This window comes from Rhincodon typus, chromosome 9 (assembly GCF_021869965.1).
Source record: "Rhincodon typus isolate 14 chromosome 9, sRhiTyp1.1, whole genome shotgun sequence".
NCBI lineage: Eukaryota > Metazoa > Chordata > Chondrichthyes > Orectolobiformes > Rhincodontidae > Rhincodon > Rhincodon typus.
This window is the reverse complement of record NC_063340.1, coordinates 19,847,336-19,864,516: the sequence shown is the minus strand read 5'-3', so window position 1 is coordinate 19,864,516 and position 17,181 is coordinate 19,847,336. Positions and strand designations below refer to the sequence as shown.

Below are 17,181 nucleotides of genomic sequence, written 5' to 3'. Positions count from 1 at the left end.
AGCTCTCAAGTTTGAAGAACACACGGGATATTTTTGTTATTTTATCGTTAGAAGGGGCGAGTTGTTCCTCCTTTTTAAAAATCTTCACAGCCAGTATTTGACGCCCCGGACGTTGACTCTCAACGTGTAACCGTGGGCGTTCACACCAGTGGATCGGTAGTTTCAAGACGGGGTGGTTGGGGGGGGGGGGAACAAATCGAGATTTGTGTGTGTGTGTGTGTGTATATAGGTCAGCTGGCGACTAGCTCCCCCTCCTCGATCCAGGGTGACCGTTGAATTTTCGTCTCGAGATCGCGCCGTCTTTCTGTCGCACACCCCCCGCCCCGACCTCGTCTCGAGCTCGAGCCCGAGCCCGAGCCGTTGGTTGGCTGCCGTGTCCAGTGTCTCTCCGTTGGCTTCGCAGCCGAATGGTGTCCCCGGCGTGCGAGAGAGGCGAACGGGAGCACCAGCGACGACAGCAAAAGGGGCTGTTGGGGGCAACAAAAAAGGGAAAGGGGGACGATCACTTTGAAACTTTTGGGGAGGGGGGAGGGGGAAGGGGTGGTGGGGGGTGCTGTGAGTATAAGAAGCGGTCGGCGAGCGCTTTAGAAGTCGGACAGGGAGTAGAAGGAGGAGGAAGAGAATAATTTCGAGATCGCTCCTAGGAGTGGCGATCGAAGAAGAAAACGTCCAATCTTCTTTCTGACTGGAAAAAGGCTGCGGGTGCGCGTCCGGGGGCCGGAGGCTGCACCATGCAGCAGCCACAACAACAGTACGATTTCTTCAGTGAGGACAATGCACCCAAATGGCGGGGTCTACTCGTCGCTGCTCTGCGGAAGGTAAAAGCTACTTTGAAGATCTAGTGTGTGCTTATATTTAAATAATGAATTTGTGAGATCTATTGTAGTTTTTAGAAAAGAAATTCGAGGCTTAGCTTAGCGAATTATCGACTTGATGTGTTGATATTTTCCAACATCAATGAAAGATGCTTAAAATGCCTTTTACAAGCATGTGTATTAAATCAGTTAAATATTTCGGTAGTAGGAACGGGGAACTGTTTTGAAAGGAATATGTCGTTTCCTCTACCGCTGTCAACTGGTTCGATAAATAAATTGTTATGTTAATTTGGTGAATTTGGCTTTTTTGAATAGCGTACAGTAGGATTAGGTGATTCTGCTGATGTGACATGACATTTCCTTTCAGGAGCAACTTTTTTGTGTGCATACGAGTTTTTGCTATTGGTAATCACAATTATTAGCTTTCGACTATCAAACCATAATTAAGTGAAGTTTTATCTGATATGTTATGATCTTCCTTGGGGAGTTCTGTTTCCCCCGTGTTATTGTGTTGCAAATTACTTTGGGGTCGGGGTATTTTGGAATCAGTTGCGACAAGGTGTATATTTATCATGTGATTTTTATTGTGGGGTTTTGGACAGTGAACAGAATGGAAGTGAATGCGAGACTGAGATTTCCAGTTTCAAGCCTGTGTTTCTTTTAGTGAAAGGTCCGATTTAAGGCAAATTGTGGACCTTATGATTCAAAAGGCAGCCTGATATCTGGAAAGGATTGTTGGGCAAGTGAGATAAAATTGTGTCAGGCTCACTTTTGGTCAAGTAAATCTCAATTTTGAAAAAAATTGAAATGCCCAAATATAATATGCACATTCTTTACTTTTCGGATAAGGTTTGATTTGTGTTTTTTTTTAAATAAAAAGAAAGGAACTGTGGATTTTGGAAATCAGAAACAAAAACCGAAATTGCTGGAAAAGCTCAGCAGGTATGGCAGTGAATGTGGAGAGCAATCAGAGTTAACGTTTTGGTCCAGTGACGACTCCTCAGAACTGCTGAGCTTTTTGAGCAGTTTCTGTTTTGTGTTTTTAAATGATGGGTTGCCCTGACTCTCGTGGGGGTAGTTTGCATGAAGTATTTTTTAATATTAGCATTGATAATATTTTTAATGTAATTTCTAAAACAGTCCAGCAATATCTGACCGAAATTGGTGACTCAAAATCTTTTCTGAATGGGGAACACTTTTCGAAATACTGTATTAACTTCTCAAATAAGCCAGATGAAGTGTGCATTGATTGTAGAAAGCAGTACCATAATTAACTGATACAGAAATAAAGCATGAAGAAAATTTAAATTATTGCGTTACTGTGATCGTAGTACCTGATTATGCTTGATTCCAGGTGGATGAGAATTTGATTTGGTTCTCAGACATTCCAGAACCTCTTGTGGATCTCAGGACTGATGAATAAATGGCATGACTTGTATAATAGTTTTTTTAAAAAAGGCAAATTTTTGGCTTATTAAACAATAGAACTTCAGTGCTGTAGCTGATGCTGCATGTGGCTGTACTTTGGGCTATGAACTATTGCAAGGGGGAATTCTCTCACCTGTCATATACAATTTAGACAAATCGGTTCCAAAATGTCCATTCTTGTCTTTCAAGTAGCAATGATTATGCATTTTAATCATCTTGGAAGTGAATTACCATATAGTTTCTGGAGCAACTGCCATTATTAATTTTGTAAATAATATATACGTTTTTACAACATTTCTACTAAGATCCAATACTTTTTAAATTACTAATTTTTTTTCTCACTTTTAGGTTTCTGACAGAAATTCTCTTTGAATTAAGATTTTTGTTAGTCACTTGAGAGACATCGGTGTTGCTGACTGGCATTTTCGCCTGTTCCTAGTTGCCCTTGAGAAGGTGGTGGTGAGCTGCTTTCATGAACTGCTGCAGTCCATGTGCTGTAGGGTGACAAATAATGCCACAAGGGAGGGAATTTCAGGATTTTGACCCAGCAACAGTGAAGGAACAAATATATTTCCAAGTCATGATGGTGAGTCTCTTGGAGGGGAACTTGCAGGTTATGGTGTTCTCATGTATCAGCTGCCCCTGTCCTTTCTAAGTGGAAGTGGCCGTGGGTTTGGAAAGTACTGTCTAAGGATTTTGCAATTCTGCAATGCATCTTGTAGATAGTAGCAACGTTGTGTACTGAGTGTCAATGATGGAGGGAGTGGATGCTTGTGAATGTGGTGCCAATCAAACGTGCTGCTTTGGCCTGGATGGTGTCAAGTTTCTCAGTGTTGTTGGAGCTGCACCTGTCCAAGCTAATGAGGAGTGTTCCATCACATTGATGACTTGTCCCTTTGTAAATGGTGGACAGACTTCAGGGGAGTCAGGAGATGAGGAACTCTGGTGAGGAACTCTCCACAGTATTCCTAGCCTCTGACCTGCTCTCGTAGTCACTGTTTATGTGGTGAGTACTGAGAGTTTCTGGTCAGTGCAAACCACAAGATGTTGATAGTTGGGGATTCAGTAATAGTAACACTGTTGAATGTCAAAGGACAGTTTTGGCTAGTATCTTATTGGAGATGGTCATTGCCTGGCATTTGTGTGGCACGAATGTTACTTGCCACTTGTAAGCCTAAGTTTGGATATTGTCCAGATCTTGTTGCATTTGAATGTAGACTGCTTCACTATCTGAGGAGTTGTAAATGGTGCTGAACATTGTGCAGTCATTGGTGAACATCCCTACTTCTGACCTTTATGATGAGGGAAAAGTCATTGAAGCAGCTGAAGATGGTTGGGCCGAGGACACTACCATAAGCAACTTTTGCAGAGATGTTCTGGAGCTGAGATGAATGGCCTTCAACAAACATAACGGCTAATCCAGCCTCTCCTATGTGCTGTCGTCTAAAATGTCTGGTAGAGGACATGAACTGGGAGGCTGTGTTGTTTGTGGGCTTCGTGTCATACATTCTGGCTTAAAAGGATTTGCTGATCCTCAGGATCTCAGTCTGAGATGACATTACTAAGTCGTCTTCTTCTTTCAGGCTGCTGATTGCAGAGCTCTCTTTGAGCACCTTCCAGAAGAAGAAACATGAACACATCTTGTCCTGCTCCACGGTGTGGCCCCTGGACCAGAAAATTATCTTTGGAGGCCTTTTTGGCTCTTAATAGTTTGACAACTATTCTGCAAGATTTCCCTGGACCTCAACAAGAGATCCTCCTTGATGTCAAACTGCATCGTCTGCAGCAGGAGCATGTTCTGCATGGTTTTCTGGAGTTTTGACAATTTTCCCCATTTCTTTTCGCACCTTCTGAGTGCTTTTATTGATGATGAAGAAACTCTTGATGTTCCCCTTGACTGTTTGCCATCAGTCTGCTGGACACTCGGAGGGATTTCAGTTTGCCAATTTTTTGAGCACTTGAAAAGGGACTACGGTGTTTCATATTCAGCTTGCATATTTTGGATCTACTTCACTGTGTAATTATGAAATTTCTAATGATATTCTCAGTCTGCAAAGAGTGATCAATAGATCTTTCTTTTTGAGATTGTCGTCAATTTAGATTAAACATATTGATACTTCTTTAAAGTATCTTGCTTCCTACCTGTTTGGCATATCTTCGGGAGATACTGATTACGAAAGAATATGTTTAATTGTGGAAAGTTAGTTGAACTTTATGTAGAGACCACTGTACCTACCTACCTATGTAGATTAAGAATCATTTAAGATTTAGTCTGTTATATTTCAAATAAGCTGAAAATGGCCCATAGCCTTAGTTTCAAAGAGTAGAGGTTACTTTGCCAATGAGTGGCCGCCATGACTCCATTAAGTTCCTGAAGAACTGGGCACTGAGTTTTTTTTTGAGTTGATATTCTGAACACTGCTAACTTCAGACCCGCTATGTCCCCTGTCCTTATTTGAGATTGCAAGAACTGTTGAAACCTTCAACTGCGTGGGCTCTAAAGTCTAACATTCCCTGCCTACAGCTCTCCATCTCCACCTTGCTTCCCTCCTTTTAAAGTTGTATGTTTTAAGGAGTTCCTTACAAGCATCTTTTGTTATTTACTCTCATGTTTCCATAGATGGTTCTGAGTCGTGTTTTGTTTTGTAGTGCTGTTTTGAAGTGTCTTTGGATGTTTGAGCATGTTAAAAGATCCCATACAAGTATAATTAATTGATGTTGAGGTCCAGGTAAATGTTGCAGGAAAAAAAAATGCTGTGGAACCATGATCATGGTACATTTTCAGGGGAGCTCCAAGTTAAGATGGCTGACATCTGCGCCACCTTAGGAGGCTGAAACAATCTTTGGCCATCTAATAATAACTGTTTTAGGTGGAATAACCATAAAGGAATTCAAGAATGAGAAGCAGTAGTTGACTTAGTGCTAATTACAGTTGTTTTGTTCCTGAGCAACTGCAGCACTGCTTGTCATGGTTCCAGTTGTTAATCTTGATGTTAAGGTTTCTAATACTGAAAACTTTGTAATGGTAGATTTTTCAGCTCTGTGAAGATGCATTTTAATATTACATCTCTGGCATTAGAGATCTGAAGAAGTGAGGTCAACCACTGAATTTTGTTGTGGTCATGGAAGATTCTGAGTGGATGGGTTTGATTTCCATTTAACTGAGAAACATTCAGAAAATTTAGGTAAGGGAGCAAACCTGAATTTTTTTTTTTTGGTGTTCGGTGAAAGTCTTTTTTTCTCTGCATTAAATGAGATCATAAGACCATAGGATTGTAGCAATGGAAAAAGGCCGTTTGACCTATCGAGTCATCTACTCTATTCAAGGAAATTATGACCGATCTCCACGCCATCTCAACTTAACTTGCCTGCCTTTGCCCCATATCCTTGATTCCCATCTTGATTAAGAATCTGACTCCGCCTTTAATATCCATAATGGCCCAGCCTTGACAGCCCTCTGTGGTAAAGAATATCCGAGTTTGTTTGTTTGTTTGTTTGTTTGTCTGTCTGTCTATCTTATGAGAAAAGAATGCATCCTCCTGTCTGCTTTAATGGGTAACCCCTTACTCTGAGATTATGACGTCTGGTCCTAGACTCTCCCAGAAGGGAAGCCATTTCTCAGCATTTAGCTCCTCAAGCCCCCTAAGAATGATGTATGTTTTAATAAGGTTGCCACTCATTCTTGTAAATTTGTGAGTAACAAGCCCAAACTACTACTCTTATTTCACATGAGAAAATCCATCCATGCCTGGAATCAACTCTGGATTGTATCCAGTACCAGTATATCTTAAATGGTTGGTGGGATGGGGTGGGGGGGCACAACCGTTCACAATACAGTATGTCACCTATGGCCTGACATGTATAGTTTTAACAAGACCTCCCTATTTTTATACTGTATTCTCCTTGAAATTTTGAGCGAAACAACAATGTTTTGCTTTAAAGTAAATAGTTAAATTGTAACACTCTCCACATTTTCTTCTACTGCTTTCTGCAACATAATAGTACAAAGTCCTCCCTTTTTGGGTTGACTTGAGCAAATACATTTGTACGGAAAGGATGTTACATTATGAACAGAGAAAAGGAAGGTGATGTGGGTTACATAAGAACTAGGAGCAGGAGTAGGCCATCTGGCCCCTTGAGCCTGCCCCGCCATTCAATAAGATCATGGCTGATCTTTTTGAGACTCGGTTCCACTTGCCCACCCGCTCACCATAACCCTTAATTCCTTTACTGTTCAAAAATTTATCTAGCCTTGCCTTAAACACATTCAGCGAGGTAGCTTCAACCGCTTCACTGGGCAGGGAATTCCACAGATTCACAACCCTTTGGGTGAAGAAGTTCCTCCTGACCTCAGTCCAACATCTGCTTCCCTTTTTATTTTGAGGCGATGCCCCCTAGTCCTAGTTCACCTGCTAGCGGAAACAACCTCCCTGCCTCCACCTTATCTATTCCCTTCATAATCTTGTATCTTTCTATAAGATCTCCCCTCAATCTTCTGAATTCCAATGAGTATAATCCCAGTCTACTCAATCTCTCCTCATAATCCAACCCTCTCAACTCTGGAATCAACCGAGTGAATCTCCTCTGCACCCCCTCCAGTGCTCGTATATCCCTTCTGAAGTAAGGAGACCAAAACTGCACACAGTACTCCAGGTGTGGCCTCACCAGGACTCTTTCCAGCGGCAGCGTAGCCTCCCTGTTTTTAAACTCCATCCCTCTAGCAATGACAGACAAAATTCAGTTTGCCTTTTTAATTACCTGCTGCACCTGCAATCCTACTTTTAGCGATTCATGCACGAGGACACCCAAGTCCCTCTGCACAGCAGCGTGCTGCAATTTTTTACCATTTAAAACATACTCCATTTTGCTGTTATTGCTATGATAGGGGACAGAATAAATGGTTGTAGGGTTTAAAACATTTGACAAAATGTGTAAAGGCTATTAAAAGTCTGCAACCCCTTTTTAAGTTGGTTATTAATGCTGACAAACCTACAACCCAACGACCTAAATGTGGATTTTACCAGTTTCAAAATCTCCCCACCCCCGGCCTCATCCCATGACCAACCCTCCCTCTCATCCCCGCTTCCTTGACCTGACATAATCTGTCTATCCTCTCTCCCACCTCACTGACCAATCCCCACCACTGCCTACCTTAACTCACCTATCACTATCCTACCTCCCTTCCCCAGCCTCACCCCTCGTCTGTCTATTTATTTCGGAGCTCCCTTCCCCCTCCCTCACTTCTGAAGAAGAGTCCTGACACGAAACGTCAACTTTCCTGCTCCTCTGATGCTGCCTGGCCTGCTGTGCTCCTCCAGCTCCACACTGTGTTATGTCTGACTCCAGCACTGGCATTTCTTACTATCTCTGAGTTTATTATTATACTCTATTTTCCAAATTTGCACATGGGAAGAGATTTCCCATTCTCCTGACTAAAACTTGTGTTTTTTTAATTGTACCTTTCTGCCAATACTGCCTTTTGTACAAAAATTTATTCAGATCGAAGTCTAACTTGTAGAAAGTCTCTGACCTCTGTTAGACATCTGATATGCTATGATAGTTTGAGGACCGGGGCCAGTCACATTTACAAGAATACAAGACTTGCATCTATATAGTCATGTACGTGATCTTGGAAAGTCCTAAAGCACTTTACAGTTTAAGAAGTAGTTTAAGTGTAAACATCATTAGAATATATGAAATACACAGCAATCTAATAATGGCCGGGTAATTTTTATTTTGTGGTGCTAACTGAATGTTGACCAAGATATCTCCGTGAGCTTTGCAATATTGCCATCCAGTTGAGACAGCAGATGGAGTCTTGGTTTAACATTGCAAATGAGTGAACCCTCCTCCAGTAGTAGGGTCCTTTTGTGAGTATCACAATTGAGTTTCAAGTTTGATTTTTCTGTATTGAAATCCATGTTTTGGGACTTGAATCCATGTCTTTCTGGTTAAGAGGCAAGAGTTCTACAAATGGAACCATTATCAACACCTGAAGATAGTTTTGAATATTGCATGGCACCATAAACTAGCAGTTATTTTTAACCAGTCCTTAGCATGTTAAATTGGTTCCAAAGTGGACCGTAACATTTTACTGCATGTCCTTGCTTCTCCATGTCATTTTAAGGAGATATTATATAGTTTGCTACCAAAGGTAAATCTATGGGATCATAGTACTACACTTTTCCTATATTCTTAAGTCTAACTGCATGTGAAACTGCCACTGCTGTGCACACTCCCCTCCCCCAAAAAAAGGCTGATTTGTGTCTTAGGATCAACCATCTGTGTGGTGTTTTCCATCTTGTGCTTGTCCTTCACTATTAATCCATTTGGTTCTTTGTCTCCATGAGCCCTGCAGAATGCAGTTCAGAAACCCATTTCCACTAGAGAATGTTCAATTTGAAACAAACATAGAAACGGTATTTTGTATTTTGTGGACTCAATTTTCCCTTGGGTAGTATAGGAACTTCAAGTAATGTGGAGCTGGAAAAGCATAGCTGGTCAGACAGCATCTGAGGGGTGGGAAAGTCAATGTTTCAAGCCAAAATCCTTTGTTAGGACCAACAGTGATTGACTGATTTTATGTCTGTGTATTTAGAGAAAAAAAGTTACCAAAATGAAAACAAAAATTGTACAATCTAGTGATTTAGCAAAGGTAGAATGCTGTTCAAATACATCATTTTTGTCTGAATGAATTATCTGTAAACTTTGAATCTGATTGCCTAATTTGCACTTGCTATTCCATTTTACACCAGAAAAATTTAGGAGCCCACAGACAGACCATTATTTAGATTGACTGACTGACTGAAACCCACCCACTGTGCCAAACAGCTTCTATATCACAGAAACAGGATTATTATGTGTTTGTGCTTTTCAATTGTAATTCTCATTTACAAAAGAACACTTTCTACAAGCTGTTTTGTACCAAAAGCAAATGTAGAAGCTTGTATTATACACATTATTCTAGATTTACAGCTGTATGGTTTGTTTTTTGGAGGAGAAAGATTGAACTTGCATTTATATAGCAATTTTTCAAGGCCTCAGGAACTCACAAAGCAATTATACATCCATGGTGTGTAGTCACTGTGGTAATGTGGGAACATGGCTAACAATTTACATGCAACAAGATCCCAGAAAAAACAATGAGGTAATGACTAGGTAATCTGATTATTATGTTGGTTATTGAATTAATATTGGCTAAGATAACAGAGAAAGATATTTTGCTGTTCACAATAGTACCATGGGATCTTTTTATGTTTACTTCAGAGGGAAACTTGAACATACTATCTGGAAGTTGAATTAAGTCTTGTATGCTTAAACACTCTCTTTCTGTAGGATACTTTAAGTATTTTCTCCAATTTGACAAGTACAGTACAGACAGAAAAGCTGAGCATGTCTGCCAAGTTGAGTCTGGTACCAAAGTGTTGTTTGCCTTTGTTTCTACTTCCCTCTTGTAACAAACATGCATTTTTACCTTTTATAGTCTGATTTTTAACTTTGGTTTTTGTTTTGCTGTGCATCTAGCCTGTGGTAGCCACAAAGCTGTGGTTTGTATTTTTGGCACACTTCAGGTGTCTTGGAATGTCGTTTAGTTTTTTTTTGTCATCGTCTAAACGTGTAATTGGCTATGCCAGTACTTATCATACACCCCTAACTATCTTGGAGAAGGTGATGGTGATTTGAACTGCTGTGGTCCATATGGTGAACACTGCTGTTATGAAGGGAATTCCAGGATTTTGGAACAGTGACTTATCCTCAAGTAAGGATGATGTGTGATTTGGAGGGGAACTTGCAATTTGTGATGTTCCTATGCATCTGCCCTATAGAGTTCATGGATTCAGAATGTGCTATTGAAGGAGGTTTGGTGATTTCTATGTAATTGCCACTTACTGCTGCTGTTTGGCAAGGTGGGTGGGTTTCAGTCAATCTAAGTAATGGTCTGTCTCTGGGCTCCCAAATTTTTATGGTGTACAAGGGAACGGCAGATGCAAATTGGGCATTTTCATGATGTGCTTATGGGAAGAGGGGTGCACTTTTGGGTGCGAGAGTGTAGTATATTTGTTCGAACAAATGGTCTAGTCTTGCAGAGATGGGGCTCAGCCAAACCGGGGAAAAATTGGGTTTTGTCTCCAAATCCGTTTTACTTTTGAGGGAACAAACATTTGGTGCATGTGGAGATGTAGTTCCACCACACAAACGGCACAGTGGCTCAGTGGTTAGCACTGCTGCCTCACAGCACCAGGGACCTGGGTTTGATTCCAGCCTCGGGTGACTGTCTGTCTGTGTGGAGTTTGCACGTTTATCCCCATGTCTGCGTGGGTTTCCTCCGGATGCTCCAGTTTCCTCCCACAGTCCGAAGATGTGCAGGCTAGGTGGATTGGCCATGCTAAATTGCCCATAGTGCCCAGGGATGTTTAGGTTAGGTGGGTTAGACATGAGTAATGCAGAGGTAGGGGATTGGGTCTGGGTGGGATGCTCTTCAGAGGGGTGGTGTGGACTTGTTGGGCCGAATGGCCTGTTTCAAAACTCTAGGGATTTGATGATAAATCTGTTAATAATTTCTTCATGTCTGTTTATTGGCCGTGTAAAACCTAGATTAAATTAACAATTGAGATCTAGTTGGACTATTGTGGTTGTTGGTTTTGCTGCATGTGGAAGATGGTGTCGAAATTTGCTAATTTCTGCTTTATTAGTCAGAATGGCGTGTTAACTTTGTTAAGGGACCCTTTTTTGTGTCACATCTTTCTGGTTCCATTTCTGTTCTGTTCAATCCTTAAGAGGTCAGCCCTCAATCAAGAAGGCTTTTGGACATCTGCCTATGTCAAAAGTAAGTTTTTTTTTTATGTTTCTCAACGTGATTTTTATTTAATTCTTAGGTTTTCTTTTGACTGGTTTTCATCACAAAATCAACAACATTTCTGAATAGATCTTGAGTCTTTGTATCATTTAAAGAAATCATAGGCAGTGATTTGAGTTGAGTTTTAACCATGGCTCAGTTGGTAGCAGTCTCGCCTTTGACTGCTAAGGCTCTGGATTCAACGGAGACCCTCCAGTGTCTTTATGGGGGAGTGCTGCACTTTCAGAAGTGTTGGCTCTTGGATGGAATGTTAAAGTGAAGCCTTACTTTCAAGAAGATCACAGAAGTCCAGCTACAGTACATACATGACTGTTTGTTTGTGGGCAAATTGGTTGCTTTATTTAACATTGCCTGCACTTCAAAAGAACTGAACAAACTGTAAAACGTTTTTAGACATCCAGTGGTGATGAAAAGTGTGACATAAATGCAAGTCGTCTTTTTTATAACGTTTTAATAAGGTATTTTGCTGTGGTATTTACAGTTTGCTTGATTTGAGATGTTATTTTACATTTATATTTAGAAAGAAGTGCTGTTGGATTATTGGAACAGTTTGAGGGCTATAATACTTACTGTTGCCCTGTTCTCAGTTAGTTGGAATTTTCTGTCAGTGGTGAAGTAATGTTGAAAGCTGCGCGCACAGATCTGGTGATTTCTGGGGTGTGAATTTAATGTTGAACGTTTGATTCTGCCATCACCTGCAGCGAACACCCAAGCACCCAGTCTCATTGAAAGAATTCTCATAGACAGCAAGCCAGGAAGTAAAAAGGACTGAATATCAAGTTTTTAATTGTTTTGGAATACAGGGAAAAATGATTGGAACGATAGATGAGGTTAAGGTTAAAGCTAAAATACCAAACTTGTTTTATTTTGAAAAATGTAATTAATTTTACATTAATGAAGAAATTTTACATTCCACAAATAAAAATAGATTTTTCAGGGCAGGAGAAATTGTTTAGCTGTTGATTTGTAATTTCCTATGTTGTTAGAACTTCTTTTTTAACATCAATAATATTGAACTTTTTCCAGGCTTTTTACAGCAAGATTAATTGAATAAAAAGTGGAACTACATAGTGATTTTTTTTTCAATGATTTCCAGCTGTGAGAATTTCAATATACCCTGTGGAGAGGTGGGGAATCACTGATAATGTTCATTCCCCCTTTTATCTATGTGTTTTAATGTGAATTTCCTAGTAATAATGGCAAATGCTGAAACTTTCAAGATCATTACAATGGCAAAATTCAAGCCATTTACCTGTGTTATGTTACATTCAAAAGCACAAACCTAATGGAGCTTTTAGAATCCCAAGGTAATTCACCATTTTTAAATATATAACGTGTATTTAAAGAAGATGATAAATAAAGTTCTGTGCAGTGTTTTACTGAGCTAAGTGCATTAATATCACGAAGTCTGTGAAGAAACATTGGGACAAACTATTAAGTAGCATTTAAATATTTTTAAAAGTTGACAGATGTTAGTAATAAGAGAACTTTTTGGTAGCTCAAATTTTTTTTGCAGTTCTATTGTTACCTATCAGAACTAAGGTAACATACATTTCAACAAGAAAGAACATTTTCCCATGTGGCTAATTAAAATGTTAAATACAGGATTAAACCATAAGATATTGGAGCAGAGTTAGGCCATTTGGCCCATCAAGTCTGCTCTGCCATTCGATCACTTGTTTCCCAGCCACATTGTCTTGCTTTCTCCCCATAACCCTTAATTCCCTTATCAATCAAGAACATATCTGTCTCTGTCTATTATGCGCTTAATGAATTAGCCTGTGCAGTCTTCTGCAGCAATGTGTTCCACAGATTAATCACCCTCTGGCTGAAGAAATTCCTTCTCATCTCAGTTCTAAAGGGTCATCCCTTCACTCTGAGACTGTGCCTTCAGGTGCAAACATCTTTTCCATATGAACTGTATCCAGGCCTCTCAATATTCTGTAAGTTTCAAAGATATTCTTCTCTCCACCTCATCCTTTTAAACTCCATCGTGTACAGACCCAGAGTGCTCAACTGCTTCTCATATGACAAATAGTTTATTTCCAGGATAATTCATGTAAAGCTCCTCTGGACTCCTAACACCAGCACATCCATCCTTCGATACAGGGCCCAAAACCACTCCAAATGCAGTCTGACCAGAGCCTTATACTCTGGTCCTAATTAGGTCATTTTAATAAGGGTCCTTTTTTCCTTGTGGATACCTATTTCCCGGATGGAAATAACCTTTATATTTTAAAGGAGCCAGACTTCTTTGAATGAACAAAAAGAGGTGAGTTTATTAATTACTAAACTTGAAGTAGTAACACAAAACATGCAGATTAGAAGTAGGGAATAAGTCCAAAGAGATGGGGGAAAAAAGATTTTTTTTAAAATAAAAAGATTTGGAAAAAAAATGTGGATTTTTTTTTTGGAAGAACAGACCTGAAAACGTTGCAATTGTTATTAGATGGCAACAGTAGCATTGACATTGGCACTTAAGTGGTCAGTCTTCAGATTCCTGGTTTTGCACATTGTTTGAAATTCCTTTTGAGCTGGCTGCCAGCGCTCAGTGCAAGAGTGTTTCCCTTTTCATTTCACCCAGCATGCAGTGTTGTTCAAATGCAATTCTCAAAGATGTGGCCCTTGGAGTAATACACCTCAGCTCTTGTACTCTCGCCCTCTTGAAATGAATGCTAGCATTGCATTTGCCTTCCTGACTGTCAATTGAACCTGCATGTTAACCTTAAGAGAATCCTGAATTGGGATTACCAAGTCCCATTGTGCTTCAGATTTTTGAAGCCTTTTCCTGTTGGAAAGCAATTTGTGCCTCTATTCTTCCTACCAAAATGCATAACACATCACTTTGCCACATTTATATTCCATCTGCTACTTTGCCCACTTTCCTAGTCTGTTCAAGTTCTTCTGCAACATCCCCGCTTCCTTAACGTTACCTGTTCTTCCAGCTATCTTTGTGTCATCTGTAACCTTAGCAACAATGCCGTCAGTTCCTTTTGTCCAGTTTGTTCATGTATAACGTGAATAGTTGTGGTCCTAATTCTGCCCCCTGTGGAATTCTGCTAGTCACTGGCTGGTGTGCTGAAAAAGACCTCTTTTATCCCTGTCTCTCTGCCCTCTGCCAGTCAGCCAATCTTCTATCCGTGTCAGTACCTTGCCCCTAACACCATAGGCTCTTAGTTAGCAGCCTTCTGTGTGACACCTTGTCAAAAGCCTTCTGGAAATCCATATATATCAAGTCCACTGCTTCTACGTTGTCTTGCTGTTTATGTCCTCAAGGAATTCTGACAGATTTGTCAGGTGTGACCCCCTTGATGAAGCTCTGCTGATTTAGCCTTATTTTACCATGCACTTCAAAATACTCCATAATCGCATGCTTTATGATGGACTCTTGCCAATGACTGTGGTCAGACTAACCAACCGATAGCCACCTGTCTTCTGCCTCCTTCCCTTCTTAAATGAGGGTTACATGAGCCTTAAAAAAAAAAAAGCTATCTAAAAGTGGATGATATTCAGAAGATTGGACAGAGTTTTTATTAAAAAACTAAGGAATGATTTAATAAGGAGGCAAAAATTGGAGTTCAAGAGAAAGCTAGTTAGGAATACAAAAACAGATGGTAAAGCAGTTGTAAAAGCAATTTGGAAAGAACAGGTCAGCATAGGCCTGACAAAGTGATTCTAACAAATTAATAATGGAGAATAAGGAGATGGTAGATGAGTTGAACAGGTATTTTGCATCAGTCTTCACCATAGAGGATACAAATAACATCTCAGGATAACTGTAAGTAAGGAAATAAAGGAGAGTGAGAAAATTGCTTGAGCTGTGGGCTGACGTTACCTGGAGCCTGATGGACTTTGTCCTTGAGTTTTAAAAGAAGTGATGGTTGTTGTGCTGGATTACATTTTTCAAAACTGCCTAGGTTCAAAAAAGTTCAGTTAGATCAGAAAACGGCAAATGCAACCCCTTTTCCTGAAAAGGGAAAGAGATAGGAGGTAGGAAACAATGGGCCAGTTATTTTAACGTCAATAATATTGAAGATGTTGGCAGCTATTATTAAAGACATTACAGCGGGACATTTAAAAGTTCAAGATAACCAGGTGAAGTCAACATTTTTTTGTGTGAAAGGGAGAATAATGTTTTATCTGTCTACTGGAGTTATTTGCAGAGGTCACATGACGTGAATAAAGGGAAACTGGTGGATATACTGTGCTTAGATTTCCACAAGACATTAGAAAGGTGTCACACAAAATGTTATGCTAGAGTATCAAATGGCATGAAAGGAAGATTGGCTAGTTAACAGGAAAGAGTAGTTGTAAATGGGTCATTTTTCAGGTTGGCCATGTGTAACGGATGGTATGACATGTTGTTACAACTATAAAAAGCTGAAGACTTTCAGATCCCGGTGAAGTTCCCTAATTTATCCCAGATGGAATACCCCAAATTGTTAATCTCTTGGGTGAAGAGGGATGAATTAGCTCCCTTGGGTTATTTTTAGACTTGCCCCTCTGGCCCTAATGAGGTTAATGAGTCCTTTCCTCATGGATGCCTATTTCGCAGACTGAAATTAACTTTTGTTTTAAATGGAGCCAAACTTAACCAGGCTTTCTTGAGTTAACAAAAAGAAGTTATTAATGACTAACCATGAGAAGTAGTAGTAACACAATGCACAGATTATAATAAGTCCAAAAAGATAAACATTTGAAAAAAAAACCCATCAGTTTTTGTTTGATTTTGGAAGAACAAACATGAAGACGTTGCAACTACTGTTGGATGGCAGTAGTAGGATGGACGTTGGCAGTGGAATGTCAGTCCTGAGATTCTTGGTTTTGTACATTGGTTGAAACTACTATTGAACTGGCTGCCAGCACTGAGTGCAAGAGAGTATTTCCCTTTTTCGATTTTTCCACTATGCAGTGTTGTTTAAATGTTTGTTCTCAAAGCTGTGAACCTTGAAGTCAATAACACACACAGACTAATGTTGCAGTCAATTTTAAACCCCTTCCTTTGTATATTTGTGGATGGTAAAACAGACATGTTGGCAAGAGGAGGCTTTCTACTGAGGGGGAGGATTGTCAGCCTCCTTGTTATTGCTAAATTAAAAACAAAGAACTGCTGATGCTGGAAATCTGAATCAAAAAAATGGAAAATGCTAGAGAAGCTCAGCAGGTCTGGCAGCACTTTTGTTTCAAGTCCAGTGACCCCTTGTCAGAAAATAGCTTGGAAATCGCCCTTCACTTTGTCCTGTAGGAATTCTAACAGTCCTCCTTTTTCCCACCCAATCCCCACCTCATCAGCATAAATGGAACCCTTTTCCCAGCTAGTTTCAGTTCAGTGACCCTTCATCAGTACTGAAATGTTAACTCTGTTCTCTCCAGAGATCCTCCCAGACCTGCTGAGTTTCTCCAGCACTTTGTTTTTGCCCTTCATTATCTCTTCCTGTTAAGTATTTTCTGTGTTTGAACTCTTGCCTGACACTTCACAGGTGCGATATTGCATCGGCCTGACACAGGCCAAACAGTCACTGAATGTACCTCTCTAGTGTTGCTTTTCCCTCTCTGTTGCAATTCACTTTCTCTAAAGAACAAACACATTTTGCATTTTTATTTAGTTAAAATGTGTCTGTAAATACTTCAGGATCCTGATCTGTGGTAACATTTCGCTGATGTGATGAAATGTTCTAATTGTCATGCAAAGGTTGAGGAGGAAAAACATTAAACAACATGTGCACATGCGCACACATTCTCACTCACTCCCACTCATCCACCCACTCACCCACTCACACCCATGAACTAGTTTAGTTTGGAATTATGTTTGGCATGGACTGGTTTGACCAAACAGTTATACAGCATGGAAACTGACCCTGTGACTCTATAACTAGCTTTTTGCCTGTAACCAGGTCTAAGTTCTAGATAAGGAGGCTGCAATCTCATTCAGTTTCCTGGCAACATCAGTAATTTTAAGTGATTTATAGTTGAAGAAACAAGCTCCAAATGAAGAAACTGGTGCTTTGGATCTTAACCCTTTAAATTTTTGTGGAAAAGTTTGTGGTATTTTCGACTGTAGTGTCTGTACCCATTTTGGAC

General features: G+C 40.1%; 1 protein-coding gene across 1 annotated transcript in view; it reads left to right on the top strand.

Annotated features, from left to right (window-relative positions):
• The first annotated feature begins 572 nt into the window (after nucleotides 1-572).
• The window catches only part of sos1 (son of sevenless homolog 1 (Drosophila)), a 216,869-nt gene continuing 200,260 nt past the window's right edge, over nucleotides 573-17,181 (top strand). Inside the window, exon 1 of the mRNA XM_048600934.1 lies at nucleotides 573-818. Within this exon, the coding sequence (XP_048456891.1) occupies nucleotides 732-818 (87 nt within the window). The 5' untranslated portion in view covers nucleotides 573-731. The remainder of the gene's footprint in view (nucleotides 819-17,181) is intronic.